At 45.1% G+C, this 16884-nt stretch overlaps 1 protein-coding gene across 2 annotated transcripts in view; it reads left to right on the forward strand.

The window, feature by feature from the left end:
* The first annotated feature begins 362 nt into the window (after positions 1-362).
* LOC103354599 (fidgetin-like) overlaps positions 363-16884 on the forward strand; it is a 29662-nt gene continuing 13140 nt past the window's right edge. The window contains exons 1-2 of one of the 2 annotated variants that reach the window (XM_008278036.1): positions 413-490; positions 1372-1402. In XM_008278036.1, the coding sequence (XP_008276258.1) occupies positions 1378-1402 (25 nt within the window). In that variant the 5' untranslated portion in view covers positions 413-490; positions 1372-1377. Of the gene's footprint in view, positions 491-1371; positions 1403-16884 lie in introns of both variants that reach the window. The other variant, XM_008278035.1, reaches the window with a different exon arrangement.

Raw genomic sequence — 16884 nt, forward strand, 5'->3', positions numbered from 1 at the left:
GCGGGATTAAAGGCGTCACTGGAGCCGGCAATGCGCTCAAAGTTAATGAAAAAAGTGCGCGTGACCTTTAATTAGTTAATTTGGGGGAGATGAGTTGAGCAGAAGTGACTTGTTAAATGTCTGTCTTCTCTCCTCAGCTCTGTGCCAACCTTGCCACGCAAACCAGACGCCCATAATAACCTTATAGGCAATAATTGGAATTTTTCTCCCCCCCTCTCCCTCTCCGCTCTCCCCCCTCTCTTCCTCCTTCAGGCGCATGCGCAGTGGGGAGCGTACTGGTCAGTCTGAGAAGCAGCTGTTCAGGGCTGGTGAAATTCCAACATGGCAGTGGCTGTGGTCAGTGTTTCCTGCGTTAACTTGGGATGGTTTCAGCTCGCACGCAGCCCGGCTTAACCTCGGCGCCCCGTTCATCAGCAGCAGCCCTCCCCGGGATCGATGCGACCCTAACCCCCCCACGTGAGAGGTCGACCTGTCGCTAGGAAAAACGCAGGTAAGGAAGGATAGTCCGGGATCCGCTGCGTCTGCAATTAGACCGAGCGGTCAGAGCAGACAGCAGCGCGTCTGTAGAGGAGATCCGAGCTGCCTCCTCTCGGATTAATGCATGTGCACTTTGTGATTTGACAAGTTCTTTTTCTGTTTTTGCGGAACGACAGACCGAGCGCGTATCGCTGCGTAAAAATGTGGTGGTGGTGTTTTTTTGGAGCGCACCTGCGCCGCGGTTAGATCGCAGAGGCTCGGACACGTAGGCTGCACACAGGGTCCCTGTTTGCGTGTGTTTCGGCTGTGCGGCACTCTGCGAACAGGGGCACAAATACACAACTTGCATGCACACGGAGGCTTCGGTCGGCGAGGCGGCGAGCTGCGGTTACAACAAGTTGTCCTGCGCACGGCGGATCCGGTGGCACCGCAGCGCCTCTCATCTTAGTCCGTATAAAAAATAAATAAAACACAAGCCTGGGCATTTTCTGTGAGCACATTGAAGTGCACACAGACTGAGCACCAGTTGATTTTCTCCATATTCTCCCCCCACCTCCCTCCTCCTCCCCTCCTCTCCTCCTCCTCCTCCTCCTCCTCCACCGCTGCCTGTCATCCCGAGCTCCACTTTCTAATGAGATGCATGTAGGTTAGATGCCTCTCCTATTGAGTTGCTCCTTCCAAAGACTCGCAGGGCCCACCTTTCACACGGCTTGAAATCCGAGCAGAGCTGCACCCTTAACAAAAAAAAAGTGTCTTGTATTGTAAAGCTTTTTCTTTTTTCTTTTTTTTTTTTGCTTGAGAGGGAATCCTTCCTTCCGCTTTTTTTTCTCCTCCACAAATTAATTCCAATGCTCTCATCTCCTCTTCCTCTCTCTCTTCCTCTCCCTGTTCCAGCACGACATGATCAGCAGCAGCAGCGTCTATGGTAGGTGCATTTTTATTCCATCAACTTTTGCACTTTTCACGCACTTTCCCACCAGTAGTATGATTATTATTATTGTTATTATTGTGATTATTCTGATTATTATTGTTGGTGCACCAGGAGGTGTGTGAGCAGCTGGTGGAGCTGATGCAGGATGTGTTTCAGGTTCATCAGCTGATTTGGGGGATAAATGTCCAAATCTGGGTTTATTTGGACTCTTTTATATTTCACACAAATGCAGCCTTCAGTCACACACACACAACATGGTAATTAATATTTGGTGACTAAGTGCTACGTTTAAATTACACATGGCTTCATTTGCAGCCCTAATTAGATTCTTTTTTTCTTTTTTTTTAGATATTAAATTAATACAGTTGTGGAATATTGTTCTTGAACTTTTTTTTTTTTTTTAAATCTTTAAAACAGCACAGAAATCACTTAATAAGGATTTATTTAAAATTTGTGGTCAAACATGAGAATAATCAGAAATCCGCTTAATGGAGCAGGTTGATGCGATGGAGGCCTCGGCCCCTGCACACTGAAAATACATATTTATGACTTTTATTTCCCACTAATTGCACTTTATTTTATATGTTTGCTTTATTACATTACAGCAGAACTGTGCTGGTGATTATTAATGCCATCATGTGGGGCAATTATGGATCGATAGCACGAATAAACAGCTGCAAAAATACATCCAGCATTTTTTATTTTTTTTAAAAATCATAATTTGTGAACGATTGCTGCGGCGGCGGCACAAATTCGAAACAACAACAAGAGCGAGCTGCAGCCACGCCGCCTGTTTGTGGTGACGGCACACAGTCCAGGAATGAATAACCGCACACATCCACAGTTGCACATTCTTGGTTTTTGCAGCAGCTATTAGCGAGGACTCGACCTTTCACCTTTGATCTCTTTTTCTGCGCTCACACACACACACACACACACACACACACACACACACACTCTTGCTGCATGTGTGTGTTGTACACATGCAGCACGTGCAGCTGCATTTCTGCTCATATTCTCCGACTTTAACAGAAAATACAGACGACACAATGATAGAAAACCACATATTGCAGATTCGCTGTATCGATGCGTCAAATTTCACTTCTTGTGTGTTTTTTTGTTTTTTTGCAGCTTTTATTTTTTAAAACAGTTGGAGAGGGTTGGTTGCACTTCAGATTTATCAGTTGATGCTGTTGTTGTCTTGCTTTATTGCTGTTTTTGTTTGAAATTCAGGCTTCCCACATGATCGTACCGACGAGTTTTGAAATTCAACCGTGTGTATGTGTGTGTGTGTGTGTGTGTGTGAGGAGGAAACGCAGGCATGTTGGTTCTGTGTGTGTGTGTAAATAATGTAGATGCTCAGCAGTTTGTTTATTCCTCTAAGTCTATTTGTTTGCTACAGTCCTCGGCTTCAGATCTGCGTCGGCTGTCTGCGTGTGCTGCGGTGACAGTAGCAATAATCCCCCTCATTATACACAGAACGTATCGCCTCACATCTCCGGCAGCCCCCCGATACAGCTAATAGGGACACAGAGAGGGGAGATAATAGGAGCAGAAGAAGAAGAAGTGCTCTACAAACAGGCGCCCCTTTACTCTGCCTTTATTTATCTAAATACGGACTTTTCCCTCAAATGAACAGGGAGAGCCGGCGAGCTGCGAGGGTGGCTAAGCTACTCCCAGCGGGGCCGTATAAATAAATTATCCTGACACTTTCTATCAGTCTGTAATGTTTACCATTAAAAGCTGTTTTACTGTCCCAGAGCCACCGGCGTGCGGTTTAGCCCGCCCCTGTGGGACTTCTGCCAGATGTGAGGCGACCAGGGGAAATATTGTGCTTTTTAGATACACAGAAAAGGAAGAGGAGGGAAAGAAAAAGAGACATTTGTTAGTCTCCGCCGCTTCCATATCAGTGGATTTCTCCTGTCTGAGCTTCCTGACAAAGGGCCTCTTCAAACGAGATCCAGGCAGGGTTGTCATCTTTTAGCAAATATGTTAAGTGTTATCTTTTGTGCTGTGGGCTCGCCGAGCGGAGCTGGACCCCATGGGAGCCCGGCGCATGCAAATAGAACAAATCCCTCTCGGACCTGTCTGTCTGTTTCACTCTCCTCCATCTCTCTCTCCCCTCCCCTCGCCTTGTCTTCCCTCCACGTTTGCTCGACAGTGCGTCAGCCTGTCTTGTCTCCTTGCTCTCTCATCTATTTCACTCTTTGTCCACTTATTTCCCCTCCTCTCTCTGCCTCTCTCTCTCCGTCCCAGAAGACAGAGCTGGGGCTGTGTGTCAGCTAACTGTAGCGAGGCTGTGTAGTCTTTGTGTGTTTCCCTGCCTGCTCGCTGACAGCCCCCTCCTCGCTGATCTAAGTTCCTCTTCCCAGAGACGGCAGGCAGCTGTCGGTAGCGCCGCTGCCCGCGTTTCTCCGCAGATGAGCGGACGCCGATTCCTTAAAATCCTTGACACGGTGATCCGCTCACTCCCCCGCCCTCCTCCCCTCGGTGCTTGCTGCAGTTTTTTTCACATGGGGGTTTTGTTTTTTGTGACTGACGGTTGCCGGTTGATGGATTTCTTTTTTTTTTTTTTTCCACGTTGCAACTGAACCTTTCTCACACACTCCTCTGGTTCCTATTCATTCTGCCTCTCTCTGGGCGCTGACTGGTTATTATCCAGTCAGGCTCTGATGGGGGTACTTAAGACGAGGGGGTATCCACACGAGATTGACTCCGGGGTGGAATAACACTCACAGCTGACTGGCACAGACCCTGCTGCAACCTGTGATGCTCGGGGCCAACACAGGGCCTTCACACCGGAAAGAGCAGATTTTAGTGGATCTGTGGAAAAAAATCAGATCTGAAGCGACAGATAATAAATAAAGTTCAAGTTGAGGATGATCTGATGGCGGAAGATGTATAGAAATAAAGTTAAAAAACAGAGTGTAGTGGAGGCCGCCAGCAGCAGCTGCAGGGTCAGCTCAGGTCTCTGGAGCAGCTGAGAACCTTTTGAGCCAGAAGAGCCCAAAACCGGTCGAAGATTAGCGTCACCGAATTTCCAGATTCCTCCCTCGCTCGCCGCCAAATTCATTTCCATGTTAATTCCGGCATTAAAAGCATTATCTCCCTTTCTTTGAACTCCGAATCCCCCCCAAATGTTTGAAGTTTCTCGTTTTATGTAACGCGTCATTTTTTTTTGTAGGTTTTTAATCAAATCAAAGCGGTGGATATTATATATTTTCCTTTCCTCCTACCTTCTTTTGCAATCCACTGCCCCCTTTTCTGAATTTTAAACAGACCCCTGCTCACCTCCCTTTACTCTTCACCAGCAATCTCCACCACCCATGGCCCGGATTCTCTGGCAGATATTAAAGCATTCAGCGCGTGGAAGCGTTAAATATGCTAAGGACTTATTAAAAAAGGAAAAAAAAAAAAAAAAACTTCCACTTTGGAATATTCCGCACCATTAGACCTCAATAGACATGGCGGCGTGCAGCTTATCCTTTACATTGTGCCTTCAAATGAGAAGGCGCCGTTTCTAATTAGGTTATTGCCATGGAAGTCTTAAGTTAAATTGTGCATTGATATGCGGAGGAGCTTGCCACTCATTTGGTCCGACGATGGAGGACGCTGCTGCCGATGAGAGCCTCTTTTTTTTTTTTTTAACACAGGGGCCAAAGAAAATGACAGCTAGGGAGCGAGGAAGAGGCTGACTGTAATCTCTTGCTGCTGCTGCTCTTCTCTTTCCGGCTCTGGCTGGATGATCTGATTTTGTTAACAGCGAGCCTTGGCGAGATAGTGGCCGTCTGCTACCTCCTCCCCTCCACCTCCCCCCCACCTCCCTTCCACCTCCACCTCCACCTCCCGTCTGCGGCTCAGTTTGAACGTCTTGATTAGCCAGGCATCTAGCGGCAAGTAAGTCGCCGACACTTTTTTTTTTTGTGTGTGTGTCTGCGAGGCGGCAAAGGTGTGCATGCGCGTTAATGAACAATGGCTCATTGGGTGCGAGAGTGAATTTGTGTGTGTGTGTGTGTGTGTGTGTGTGTGTGTGTGTGTGTGTGTGTGAGAGCTTGGACGGCTGCCAGGCGATGGACACAAAAGATGTTGAGTGGCTGGGCGTGTGGCACAGCATCACTGAGCTGCCTGTGGCCTCTGGGAGATGGACACAAACTGGGAGAAAGAGCAGAAAAAAAAAACACAACTGCTGTTACTGAAGAGCTCCAATTTTTCATTTTTTTATTTTTTTTTTGCAGCAGCATCCATTGCAGGGTTGCAACCAACAATTATTTTTGCAGCATCAATTATTATATTTTGTCTGTGAAATGTCAAAAAAGCAGGAAATGCCAGTCACGTCTCCTGGAAGGTGATGTCCTCAGACTGTGTCCAGAAGCAGCAAAAGCTCCTCGTAGTGAAGATTAATTGTTTACCACAATAGGTGGCAATTATTATCCTTCTGATTCCTAAATCACGAACCGTTTGAATTGTCTGACCACTACCTTCCTAAAGCACGTTAACACAAGCTTCTAATTTCACTGCACTCTTATAACTCTTTACACCTCTTCATTCACCACGATATTTATTATATTTTGCATATAAATAACAGAATAAAAGCCGCCCTCTAATGTGTTTTGATGTCAAATTCAAATAACAAAAAGTTTCAGCTCCTCTCTGCTGCTGCCATATTTTTTATTTTTATTTTTTAGAGCTGCAACAAGCTGTTATTTTTAAAAATGTGCATCCAACATATTTAAAAGTCTGACCAGCAGTCTACAACCTGAAGATATTCACTTCACATTGGAGTAAAATAGAATCATAAAAGGCTGGTATTTGTAAAGACTCTTTTGCTTAAAATCTGTGTGTGTTGATGCAGCCGGGCCTGCTGCTGGTGGAAGGAATGTGTTTGTGTGCTTACCTGTGATTATGTTGTTGCACGCCTGCACCGTGTGTGTGTGTGTGTGTGTGTGTGTCGGCCAAGTTTCCCCACTGGAAGCAGGCGAGAGCATTAGGATGTTGCTTGTATGACTCCGCTGGCAGGATGGACACATGTGGTAGATGGCTAATGATAGCACGCAGCGTATAATGAGATCCTACTCTCCGTCTGTCTCCCCTACCTGGCATCATGCATTAACCATACAAGAGGAAGAGGAGGCACGCATGGTATTGACTTTTGAGTGGGTGTCTGCTTGTCCGTTGTTGGTTTTGTTTAGCACTCAGAGGTCAGCATGGCTGCAAGCGCCGCACATTTATAACAAGTTTTTTTTTTCCTCCGTTTGTTTTATTTTCATGGCAGGAGCTCTTTTTTTTTTTTTTTTCGTTTTTTTTTGTGTAAGGCGAGAATCTCTCCTCATCTGCACCTCGTGAGCTCTGTTAAATGGTTGTAAATTGATTTTGGATGTATACGCTTAACAAGCCAAATGGGTTCAGTTTGTGGGTTAGTTTGTGTGGTCAGAAGATTATTCTATTAATGTATTCCTCACACTGTAATCCACAGTATGCTGTGTGAAGGAGGGAGGCACTGGCAGCGCTCCATCTTCTTGCCCAGTAACATATATTTATCCTCTTCACTACACAATCCTCTAGGCTGCTCAAATCCCCCAGGGGGTCCCAATGACATGCTTACTAATGTGTGCTTTGGAAACGGAGTGCTATTGTATCCCCTAAATCTCACAAAGCACTGTATGATTTGCCCATTGTCATTAAATCGCTCTGCTTGTGCCAAGTACTTGCATCTCACAGAGGCTTAATGCTTTGAGGGTTTCAGGGACAGCTTCGAGTTCCTCTTTTGTTGATTTCGGGGAAAAGTGCCAAGACTGCTGCGCTGAATATTGTTTTGAGTATGGAGGAGGGAGGGGAAGAAGGGCCATTGCCAAGCGACTCCATTGAGCCCCGTGAATGGGCCATTCATATTTAGGAGAATCACCCAGATGCCATATTGTTGGCTCAACAACGCTAAATATTCTCCAACAAGGATGGGATTGTAACAGGTTTTTGAATTGTGTAAGTGTAGAAAAGGACATTGGGGAAATTGGGGGAAAAAAAGAAGAGCCTTGAGTCAGTAATAGTGAAGCAGAGAGCACAGTGACAGGATGGAGCTCCTGCTGCACGGAAACAACTGAATTAAAAGCAAAATATTAGACAGAATTAAAGCATTTGACAGATTAGTCTGTAGAGCGTGTTTCTTTTTTATTCTTTTTTCTTTGGACTCGGCACTGATTTGTGCAGAATTATGACCTTAATCGAATGTTCTTTGCTTTTGCGAGCTTTTTAAAACATTTTTCTTTACACATGTGATAATTAGAACGACAATAAACTGTTAGAGATTAATTAAATCTTAATATACTGCAAAATGGAGAGCGTAACAAAGCAGCCTAATTGCTAAGTTTCATTTTAAAATCTGATAATCTAACAGTATGAACAGCGTTTGGTCATCTGGCTGCAGCCGTGAGATGGAGCGCAAATATCGGGAGGTTTCAATATTTCTGGAGTTTTGAGAGCTGTGGGAGCAGAACGCAGGGCGTGTCAGCTGCGACGGCGGGCTCAGGACAGGAGATACTGGTGGGATCGGACCCCCGGGCCGGCAGTACGCGCCTGCTGATGTCCACAAAATCCCCCCTCAGAGCTCCCTGAAGGTCCGGCCGCACTAAACAACCTTGAAACCTCCAGTGTAAGCAGCCGAACTCTTGCCCCGGCGCCGTTCTAAGGGTCTAAAACAGGACTTAGCAAAATGTCATTGTGGTCTTTTATGTCACGCATGCACTGAGTATTAATCACGGCTGGATCTGCGCCTGAGAGGCTGATCAAATTTATTGTTTGGCTGCACGGGACAGTAATGGGTGTTTAATTACTCAATAAAAGCCCTTTTATAGATTCCCAGGCCTCCTGTGTGTTGAGCAAATGGTATTGATCTGTCTCCAGGCTGCAACATGATAGCCTGTGAAGGAGAATTAGAGCCGTTAGCCTGCTAGCATTTTCTCATTCATTAGCTGCATTAGCCAGAGGGTGGTTAAGACGTAGCATCATTGTTAATACCAGAGTCTCAGAGGTTTTTCTGTCTGCCTTGTGTTGTAAAGCTCCGCGCGGCTCATTTACACAAATATGGATTAGGCGAGCAGTGAATAACGTGGTGCGAGGTGTTTCCATAAGCGTCTCCAGGAGGGTCGTCTCCGTCTGTGTGCTTCTGTCGATGCACTAACTACGCTGTAATCCTCAGGACTAAATTTGACAACGCCCTTCGCTGAGCTGTGAGCTGTATTAGTCGGGCTACCATCTTCCCCGCATGTTTAATCCCACCACTTCCCCACCCTCTAATCTGTAATCTGACGGCTCCTCCTCCTCCTCCTCCTCCTCCTCCTCTTCCTCTTCCTCAGAGGCCTAATTCTGGATGGTCCGGCTCGCCCTGCGGTCTGGAGGATAACTCCCATAAGGAGGCAAACAGCAGAGTGACAGTGATCCTCAGCGTGGGTTTCTGGCCGTGCGTTCACGCCGGCGAACATATCGGTGCTCATGTAGGCCCGCATGGTGTCCACTGTCTTTTTCTTTCCTTTTTTTTTTTGCCTAGCTGCATCTGCCTTGCATCCATTGTTCTTTTATGTCGAGAGCATATTGCTGCTTCTGTGAACCGGCTCCACTTCTCTTGATGCACAGCGAAAAACCACTGCAATATCTCCCCTTGATGTGTCTATATCAAATGAATGTGGCCTATTACAGACGTGCTGGAGTCAGTTGGGTGGCTTTGTGGACAAAAAAAAGGGCCTGCAAGGGACCATGAAAGAGACATTGTCCAATACAGAGCGTACAGTTCCTTTGTAGATAAATGGATTTTCATGCTTATCAACTGCTACAGTGACATGAGTGAAAACTGTGGAGAATGTGGAATTATTTTCACTCCTCGGCTGTACACAGGGATAACTGTAGCTTCAAGTGTGTGTGGTCTTTCATTGTCCTGCAGCAAGGCTTTTTTATTTGGGTGCTACATTCAATTTAGACCAGTACGCGCCGTTAATGCCACAAATATGCATTAGAGGCAGCTGGGAAAATATTACTGTGGAAACACTTGTGCATTAAAACACGGGCTATAGACGGTATATGTTGTTCCTGGGTAACCTCGTTTCTCTTGAATGTCACCTGTTTAGGAGCACGAGAACATATTAAAGCTTTTAGCTTCACTATCATGCTGCTTTTTTCTTTTTTCTTTCTTTTTTCTTTTTTTATTTTAATCCCTTTAAATGGCAGCTTACCTCCAGTTCCCGGCTGAACAGTTCATCGTCTCTACACTGGATCATTATTTCAAAGAATGTAATATTTACACCCATGATTGTGTTTGTAACTTATGAAATTAAGTAATTGTCTTTATATTAAGCTTGCAAACGGCTGCAGGTTTGCTGAGCTGGAGCTAAATCAGACGCATTCGGTGTCTTACCAAAGAAACAACTTCCACAAACATTATGTTCTCCTCTCACATCGAGTTAGCAGGTTGTTGACTGTCAGCTGGTTAGAGGAGCTGTTGTTACACTTTAAATACATCATGCATCGACATGTTTAAGCCTAAATGTTTGTGAAACCCTTATATACTGTTTATGTTTTATACGTTTGGATCGATTTTGACCCATCATGTGAAAAATTCCTGTCAACAAATCCCTCATACTAAGTGTCTATACCAATTTTTAAACTCTAGATCTATTTATAATGTTTAAATATCCTGTGTCACATTAATAAATATAAATAAAACACACACACAAACATGTACAGTTTCCAGATTTGACCCACGCTGGTGGATCTAAAACCATCTCAGTGGACATACGGGTCAGATTGGAGCCCAAACAGCCTCAGTGGACAAACATGTGCAGCACCTAATAATACCTAATAATAATTTTAAATATTTAAGTTTTTGTGTATTTCAGGTCACTTTAGGAAAAGTCGTCACATTTCAGGATAAAAGACGTTTAAGGTGTTTTTACTGCTGTCAGATGTTCAAATGTGACCAGAAGCAGAGTGTGAAGGTTCAGAAAATACAGTTAACAAGTATTTCTAAGTAAACAAATGATGCTTGAATAAATATAAAATGCTGCATTATTTTAGGCCACAAACAGGTGAAGCGTTCAATTTCAAAAACTCCAATTTTGTAGATTTTAAGAAAGCATGTTTTTTTGTTGTTTGCTTGAGATGAAATAAAATCAAACTGAAGCTGACTCAGTAGAAATGACAACAATAGAGATAAATTAAGTTTGATCGATGTTGTCTCAGGTAGACGATGGAAACGTGGGTTTTCTGAAGCTTTGTGAAGATGCAGTTCTTCATGTACTTGTAATTCACAAAATATTCACCATGTAAATAAAATGTTTGTGAGGCAAAATCACAATTTTACAAGTTCTGCACAAGTGTAGAACCAAATGTTTTACTGATTTGTCTTGGAGTCATTTATACCTCATCCTATCACGACTCCGCCCAAAGTCCACAATCCAAATAGATCTACTTCTCCAGCTTTTGGCTCTTTAAACCCACAAAGTAGAGGAAATATAATGAACGAGGCTAAAGCAGACGTCACCCGACAGTAACAGTATGCAAGCAGAGAATTAAGGCGTTTAAATCGCGGTGACGTGTACACGCGAGCACACACACACACACACACACACTCTCAGACACACACATTAAACCCTGTTCACATTCCGCTGCCTGTGGGGCGCGAATGAGAAGCGATGTCTGCTCGATGCGGAGCCAGTGATCTAGGTAATCTGCCTGTGCTGTGGGACAGGTCTATTGGTCCACAAATCAATTGGCTTCATGTCCGTGCCATTAGGCTAACATGGCGCTGCCGAGGCGCTGAGAGCGGTAAACAGGCTGTTTAATTCCCCTGGACGGCGGCCAGGTGGACACTCCTCCTCCCGGTTTTTATTTTCTCCTTCCACCCCTCGTTCTATCGTCCTCTCACATTCCTTCCTCCTCTCCACTTCAGTCAATGCGGTTATTCTCGGTGGACAAGTGCTTACAGGAATATTGCTTGGAGGGATTGTGTGTGTGTAGAGAGGAGAGATTTTGGCCAATGAACCCTTGTTGTGCTCTGTCCTCCAGTACTGTGTCTATACTGAGTAAGTGATCCCTTGGGATGCAGTACACACATCCAGCATCCCTCCCTATCTCCCTCCATGTGTCTGTCTCTCCCCCTTTCTCCCTCTTTGTTTCTCTCTCTCTGTATCTGCTTGCCATTCTGTTTCTGTCTCTATCTGTCTTTATATATTTCCTCCTCCCTGCTTTTTTTTTTTTTTTATTTTATTTTCCTTCTCCAGACAGAAGCAGCAAACAAGTACAGTAATATGAGGGGGCTGCATCAAAAACAAACTCTCATGATTAGAAAAATGCAGATTTCTATCCGGGCGGCGGGAAGTTTACCACTTCCTCTGCTGCACCGAATAAAGCAGCACCTCTATCCCCTCGCTCCGTCAGGCTTTTGGTTTCCCTATATGGCTGCGACTAATGACTTAGCTTGTATAACGTCAGCAATTCAATTTATCCACTTCGCCACGCGTCCCTGTTTTGTGTAAGTCTTTGTGTGGTAATTGAGCCAGTGTGTCTTGACAGATGAGTGTTGTTGGCAGCATCACTGTTGTGTGTCTCATTTCCTGCACGCTGTTGCCGATTGACTGATAAGATAAGTGGCCCGTAGCAACGTCTGAGAGCTTTGGCACGACTAACAACCTGATGAACGGCTGCGCTAAAGCCGTGATTAAGTCGTGGAGGGGAGGAGGAGGGTGGAGGGGGGGGCGCAGGGAAATCTGGGCCCGACAAAGAATACCAGATTACTCACAGAGCCCAGATTAAAGTTACAGCGCTATTTGAAGTTCCAGCAAAACGTTAGCGATGACACGGCTCGTCTGTAGTGTGGGTTCAGCTTCGCCCAGAACATTTTACTGTTGCTAGGAGACGCCGCAACCCTCGGACACATCTGGTCAGCTGTTAGTACAAGTTGTTGACAAGAGCAGGAGCATCTGCAGCGGCGTGATGTTGTTTACAAAAAAAAAAAGAAACCGTCTATAGACTTAATGTCAGTCAGCGTTACAGAAGGAGGAAAGTTGGAGGAGGAATTAGCGAGGACGAGGAAACAGGAGGCGCCATAGGAGGAACAAATACCACAAGTGTCCAAAATAGAAATATCAGGGCTTGAATTTGTGGCTGTTCGTTCCCCAGCCTTGACTCATCTCCCTCTGGGGGCCTCGGTGGAGGAATGACATTCCCCTTCCAGCAGACTCCCTCCTCGTGTTATGTCACAACCCATCGCTTTCATAAATACTTGACACCCGTTTCCTCCTCGTCCTCGCTGCTCCTGTACCTGATCGTACGCCCATCACCAAAACACCACAAACAAGACGGTCTTTTGGAGATAAAGTTGAGGAAAATTACTGCAAATATGTGGAAGTACAGAAAGTTGTGCACACAAGCATCGGCGCTGCTATCAAGGTCCCGGTCTGCCTCACTCCAGATCACGCAGAACCCAAGGGAGGATGCAGAATAGGATTAAATATCTCGTTTTCTGTTTGGTTCACAGCTTCGGTGGCATTGAGCAGGCGAGCTTCATGATGCTCTGCTGGAAGGCTGCTGGTGGAGTCTGCAGCGGGTCTGGGTGGTGTAGGACTCTTTAACCCGCAGAAATCTGTATGTTTACGCAGAAGGTCTCCGCTGGCACATGCAGGGAAGTTAGTGTGGACGTCAGGCTGGAAGCTGCAGCGTTTTGGTGTCACTTTAGGACCTTCAGGAGTGTGTGGCATTTATTTGGTGTGTGCAGAGTTTTTCCTCTATTCTGTGAGCAGCTGAATGAATTGTTAAATCAGAAATTATAATCTGGATAAAATACCTGCATCGACTCGCCGCCTGGTTTTAGTCACATCAGTGAAACTAGTCAGAAGACACGACTTAGATCAGTTGATATTTAAATTAAACCACATGTATTTTTCATTCAGTTCAGACGGTGCCATGATTGCTGGTTTAGACTAAACTAACACCGTTGTTCTCCTCGTTAGTGAACCAGGAGGACAGGTCGCCCACTGGGGTAACCCTAACATGTCAAACGCTTCATGTTTGTGGACGTTCGACTGATTTTAAATAAAAATTAATTCCCCTAATTAATAAACAAAGATCCTGTAAGTGATACTGATCAGCTGGTTTGTTCACTAATTAAAATATTGTAAATAATATTGATTAAATGACCTTTTATAGCTGCAAATTCAAGCCTGTGTTGTTAAATAGACGTTGTTGTGACGAGGTGGTCGAGCTGCAAACAACCGTCCACCTACAGTCCTTCAATTCAAATCCAAAGCAGTTCAAATTTAAATTAAAACAGTGTCGCGGTTATTTGTTGAAAACTACTTTTTTAATCTTATCAAGGAGAACCTTTAGTGTGAATGTATGTGTGGACTGATGATGTTTAATTTAGACACATTTATATGAATATTTAATTAGATTTGCATCAGAAGCTAATTTAAAGTCAGTATGTTTAGTTTTTCAGATTTCAAGCTGTCATTTAAAAGTTATTTCCTGTCGTTGTGAATTTCCAACATGGTGCTTCGATCATTTTAGGAGCAGATTTACTGTGTCAGTGACAGAAGTAGAGAAAACAGGATTTTGAATTTAAACATTGATTAAAAAGCAATCACAGTGATTTAGAGTGATTGATCCTGTAGATAATATTCATCAGTGAGTCTGTAGATCCTGCTTTACCCAGTGTGCATATACAGGGTGGAGACATGGTGAGATTCAGGCTGGACGCTCTGTTTTTATATCACCTGAACTGTTACCAATAATCAGAGTGTGACATTCGTCTCCACACGAAGCCACGTTGAGTCCAGATCATAGCCGAGCCTAAGTGGCGGCGGCGGCAGGATGCAGAGCTTTATTTACTTTACAAGTAAACACTGTGTATTTTTATATCCTTGCAGCCAGCAGTGGTTGTCATTTCAGCCCGTGAAATCAGCAGTCGGCGGATAAACAGAAGCCTCGCTGCCATGTTCATCGCCCGTGAATGTGATTACAGCTATTGATCGATAGACAATGACACGATGCTGCTGGATGTCACCTAAGGAGAGAGTGTGCGCCGTGTGAAACCCAGGAACAGAACGGAGAGAGAGTGTGTGTGTGTGTGTCCATATGCTGGTGCGTGTTGGTCCATATGCTGGTGTGTGTGCGTGTACACACACTGCATGCTTGCCTGTGTGTTTGCAGTGTGGGTGCATGTTAAGCCCGGATCCAGCGCGGTAATGTGAGATCAGACGTAGCCTGTTAGCCGGAGCCTTACATCTGCTGTCAGCCACTCGCTCTAACTCTGTTAAGGACGTTATTGATTGCTCATTATTACCCCGTTCCCTGAAAGATGAGCGTCCCCTATGATCACATTAAATCTCTCCCTTGTCCAATTCTCCTGAGATGCCTTCTGCTCATCGGTGCCCATCAAATTTCTCCTCCGAGATCTGATATCAAGCAGCCTGACATTCCCTATTGCCTCCACTTCTCTGTGCGTCTTGTTTGATTTACTCCAAATAACTGTCTGTTTTTTTTTTCTCTCCTTTCCTGTTCTTTTTTCTTTTTTTTTTTTTGAACGGACGCAGTTTAGCTAATTGATGTCTTTAGTCTGTGTAATGGAAATCAGCAAACACGGATGAGCAACATTTGAAATTATGATTTGTTTTCTTTTTATTAGTGCAAAGAGACGCGTCGGGTTTTCATGTTAACTTTGTGATCCGTGTTTATTGACTTGATAGCAAACAAGAGGAGCTGACAAGAAAGTCATAATATGTACTTTATTTTTCAGACTGGGGCTATTTTTGCTCCATTTAAAAGGCACCTGGTGGTGAAAGGGTTTTATTAAAACCATCATGTCAAACTTAGAGCCTCGTTTAAAACTTACAAATCCGCCTTTGCTGACAAATTCCTCCCCCTTTAAAGTCGCGTGCCCTTTCTCGTGCCTCAGGTTGTCATTTTCGCTGACGATAAACAGTTGTTGAAGGTGTCATGCGTCCGCCAGCCCCTGTAAAGTTTGGCACTGTTGAAATCCAGCCCTCACTGAGAGGCCATCTCATCGGCCCCCGCCGTCCCCATGAATAATGCAGAGCTATCGACTGTGTCAGTTGAGCGCGAGGAGACGCGGCGGCAGCCAGCTTGATATTCAGCTGCTGAAGCTGACTGGATGCCCTCACTTTGAGACAAACTGCTGGCAGACTGCTCTGACTTGAACAGACAGGACCTGAATGTGCTCATATGAGATGAGCACCGTTGCGCTGGTGCGGAGGTAGAGTGTGTCCCAAGGAAGCCCGAATTTCTGTTCGAGTGGGCAGAGAGGCAGGAATACGTGTCCATAAATCTGTGTACGTACAAATATTTGCCGTCCTCAGCTGTGCGGCTCATAGATCTGCATGTTTATGTGCACCACGGTCTGGAGATGCGTGTTGGTACGTGCGTCCTCCAGCCTGCAGCTTGCTTGCAGAGAGCTCTAGTGAGAATCTCCTGCCCCCTCGACACGACCAGTTCAGTCTCAATGCCACCGATCGATGGGCGTATTGATCCGCTGTTTGACTGTTTAGACAACCTGTGTGAATTCCAGCATAATGTGAAGCACAGTGGATTTAAAGACGTGCGCGCGAGCCTTCGCCGACTCGTGTCTGCTCACCTGCTGGAGCATCCTGGTTCCTTCTAGCGCCTGAAGCTCCGCATGTACCCAGACACATGTGGGTTCAGGTGGAGAGCTGCAGGACGGGTCCGACCGGAGCTCGTAGCGGATATCGGTGGGATTTGAATCCTGTCATCCTTCATACTCCACCATCAGAGGTGTGGCATTAAGATAAATGAAGTTTATTTCTGAGTCATTGTGATCAGAGAAATGGAGAAATGATAATAAATGTTTTGAACACAGCAGGTTAAAGCCGTGACCTTCGACCTGCCTTCACACCTGGATTCACTGCAGGACCTGGTGTTGAGAAAGACTGGTTTAGAGTTTTAGTCCACATAACCTCAACTGTTGGTGCTCTTTCTGTATGTCCTGTTGGAGTAACATCAGCATTATTAGTTACCTGTTCTTGCAAAAAGCAGATCATGAGATGAACTCGTTTTGCATAATTAGGGGTGTGGCCACTTTGAGTCCCAGGTGTTGTCATTTGCACGGCTCGCCTCCACCTCTGGTTATATTTTAGTGATCGATGCTGCAGAATCCATCCTAACGTACGGTTTATGTGGTACAATAACAGTCTGTAGTTACATCTCTAGTGGACATTTTTAAGCAAATTTATAGAAAATCGATGGAAGAAAAGTGTCGCTGTACATTTCCCCCACTGCTGCTGGTATCCGGGCAGTTGTTGACACCAGTTCTGTGGCTGGTGGAAGCGGATGATGATGTAATTATAAGCGCCAGTCAGACTTAATGTGATCTAAAGGGTGTGTTCGTGTATTAATTTGAGCATTCTCATCTCTGCCCTCCCAGTTTACGTTCAGATCACATGCTTCCGTGCTCATCAGGG

This window comes from Stegastes partitus, unplaced genomic scaffold (genome assembly GCF_000690725.1).
Source record: "Stegastes partitus isolate 25-593 unplaced genomic scaffold, Stegastes_partitus-1.0.2 Scaffold113, whole genome shotgun sequence".
NCBI lineage: Eukaryota > Metazoa > Chordata > Actinopteri > Pomacentridae > Stegastes > Stegastes partitus.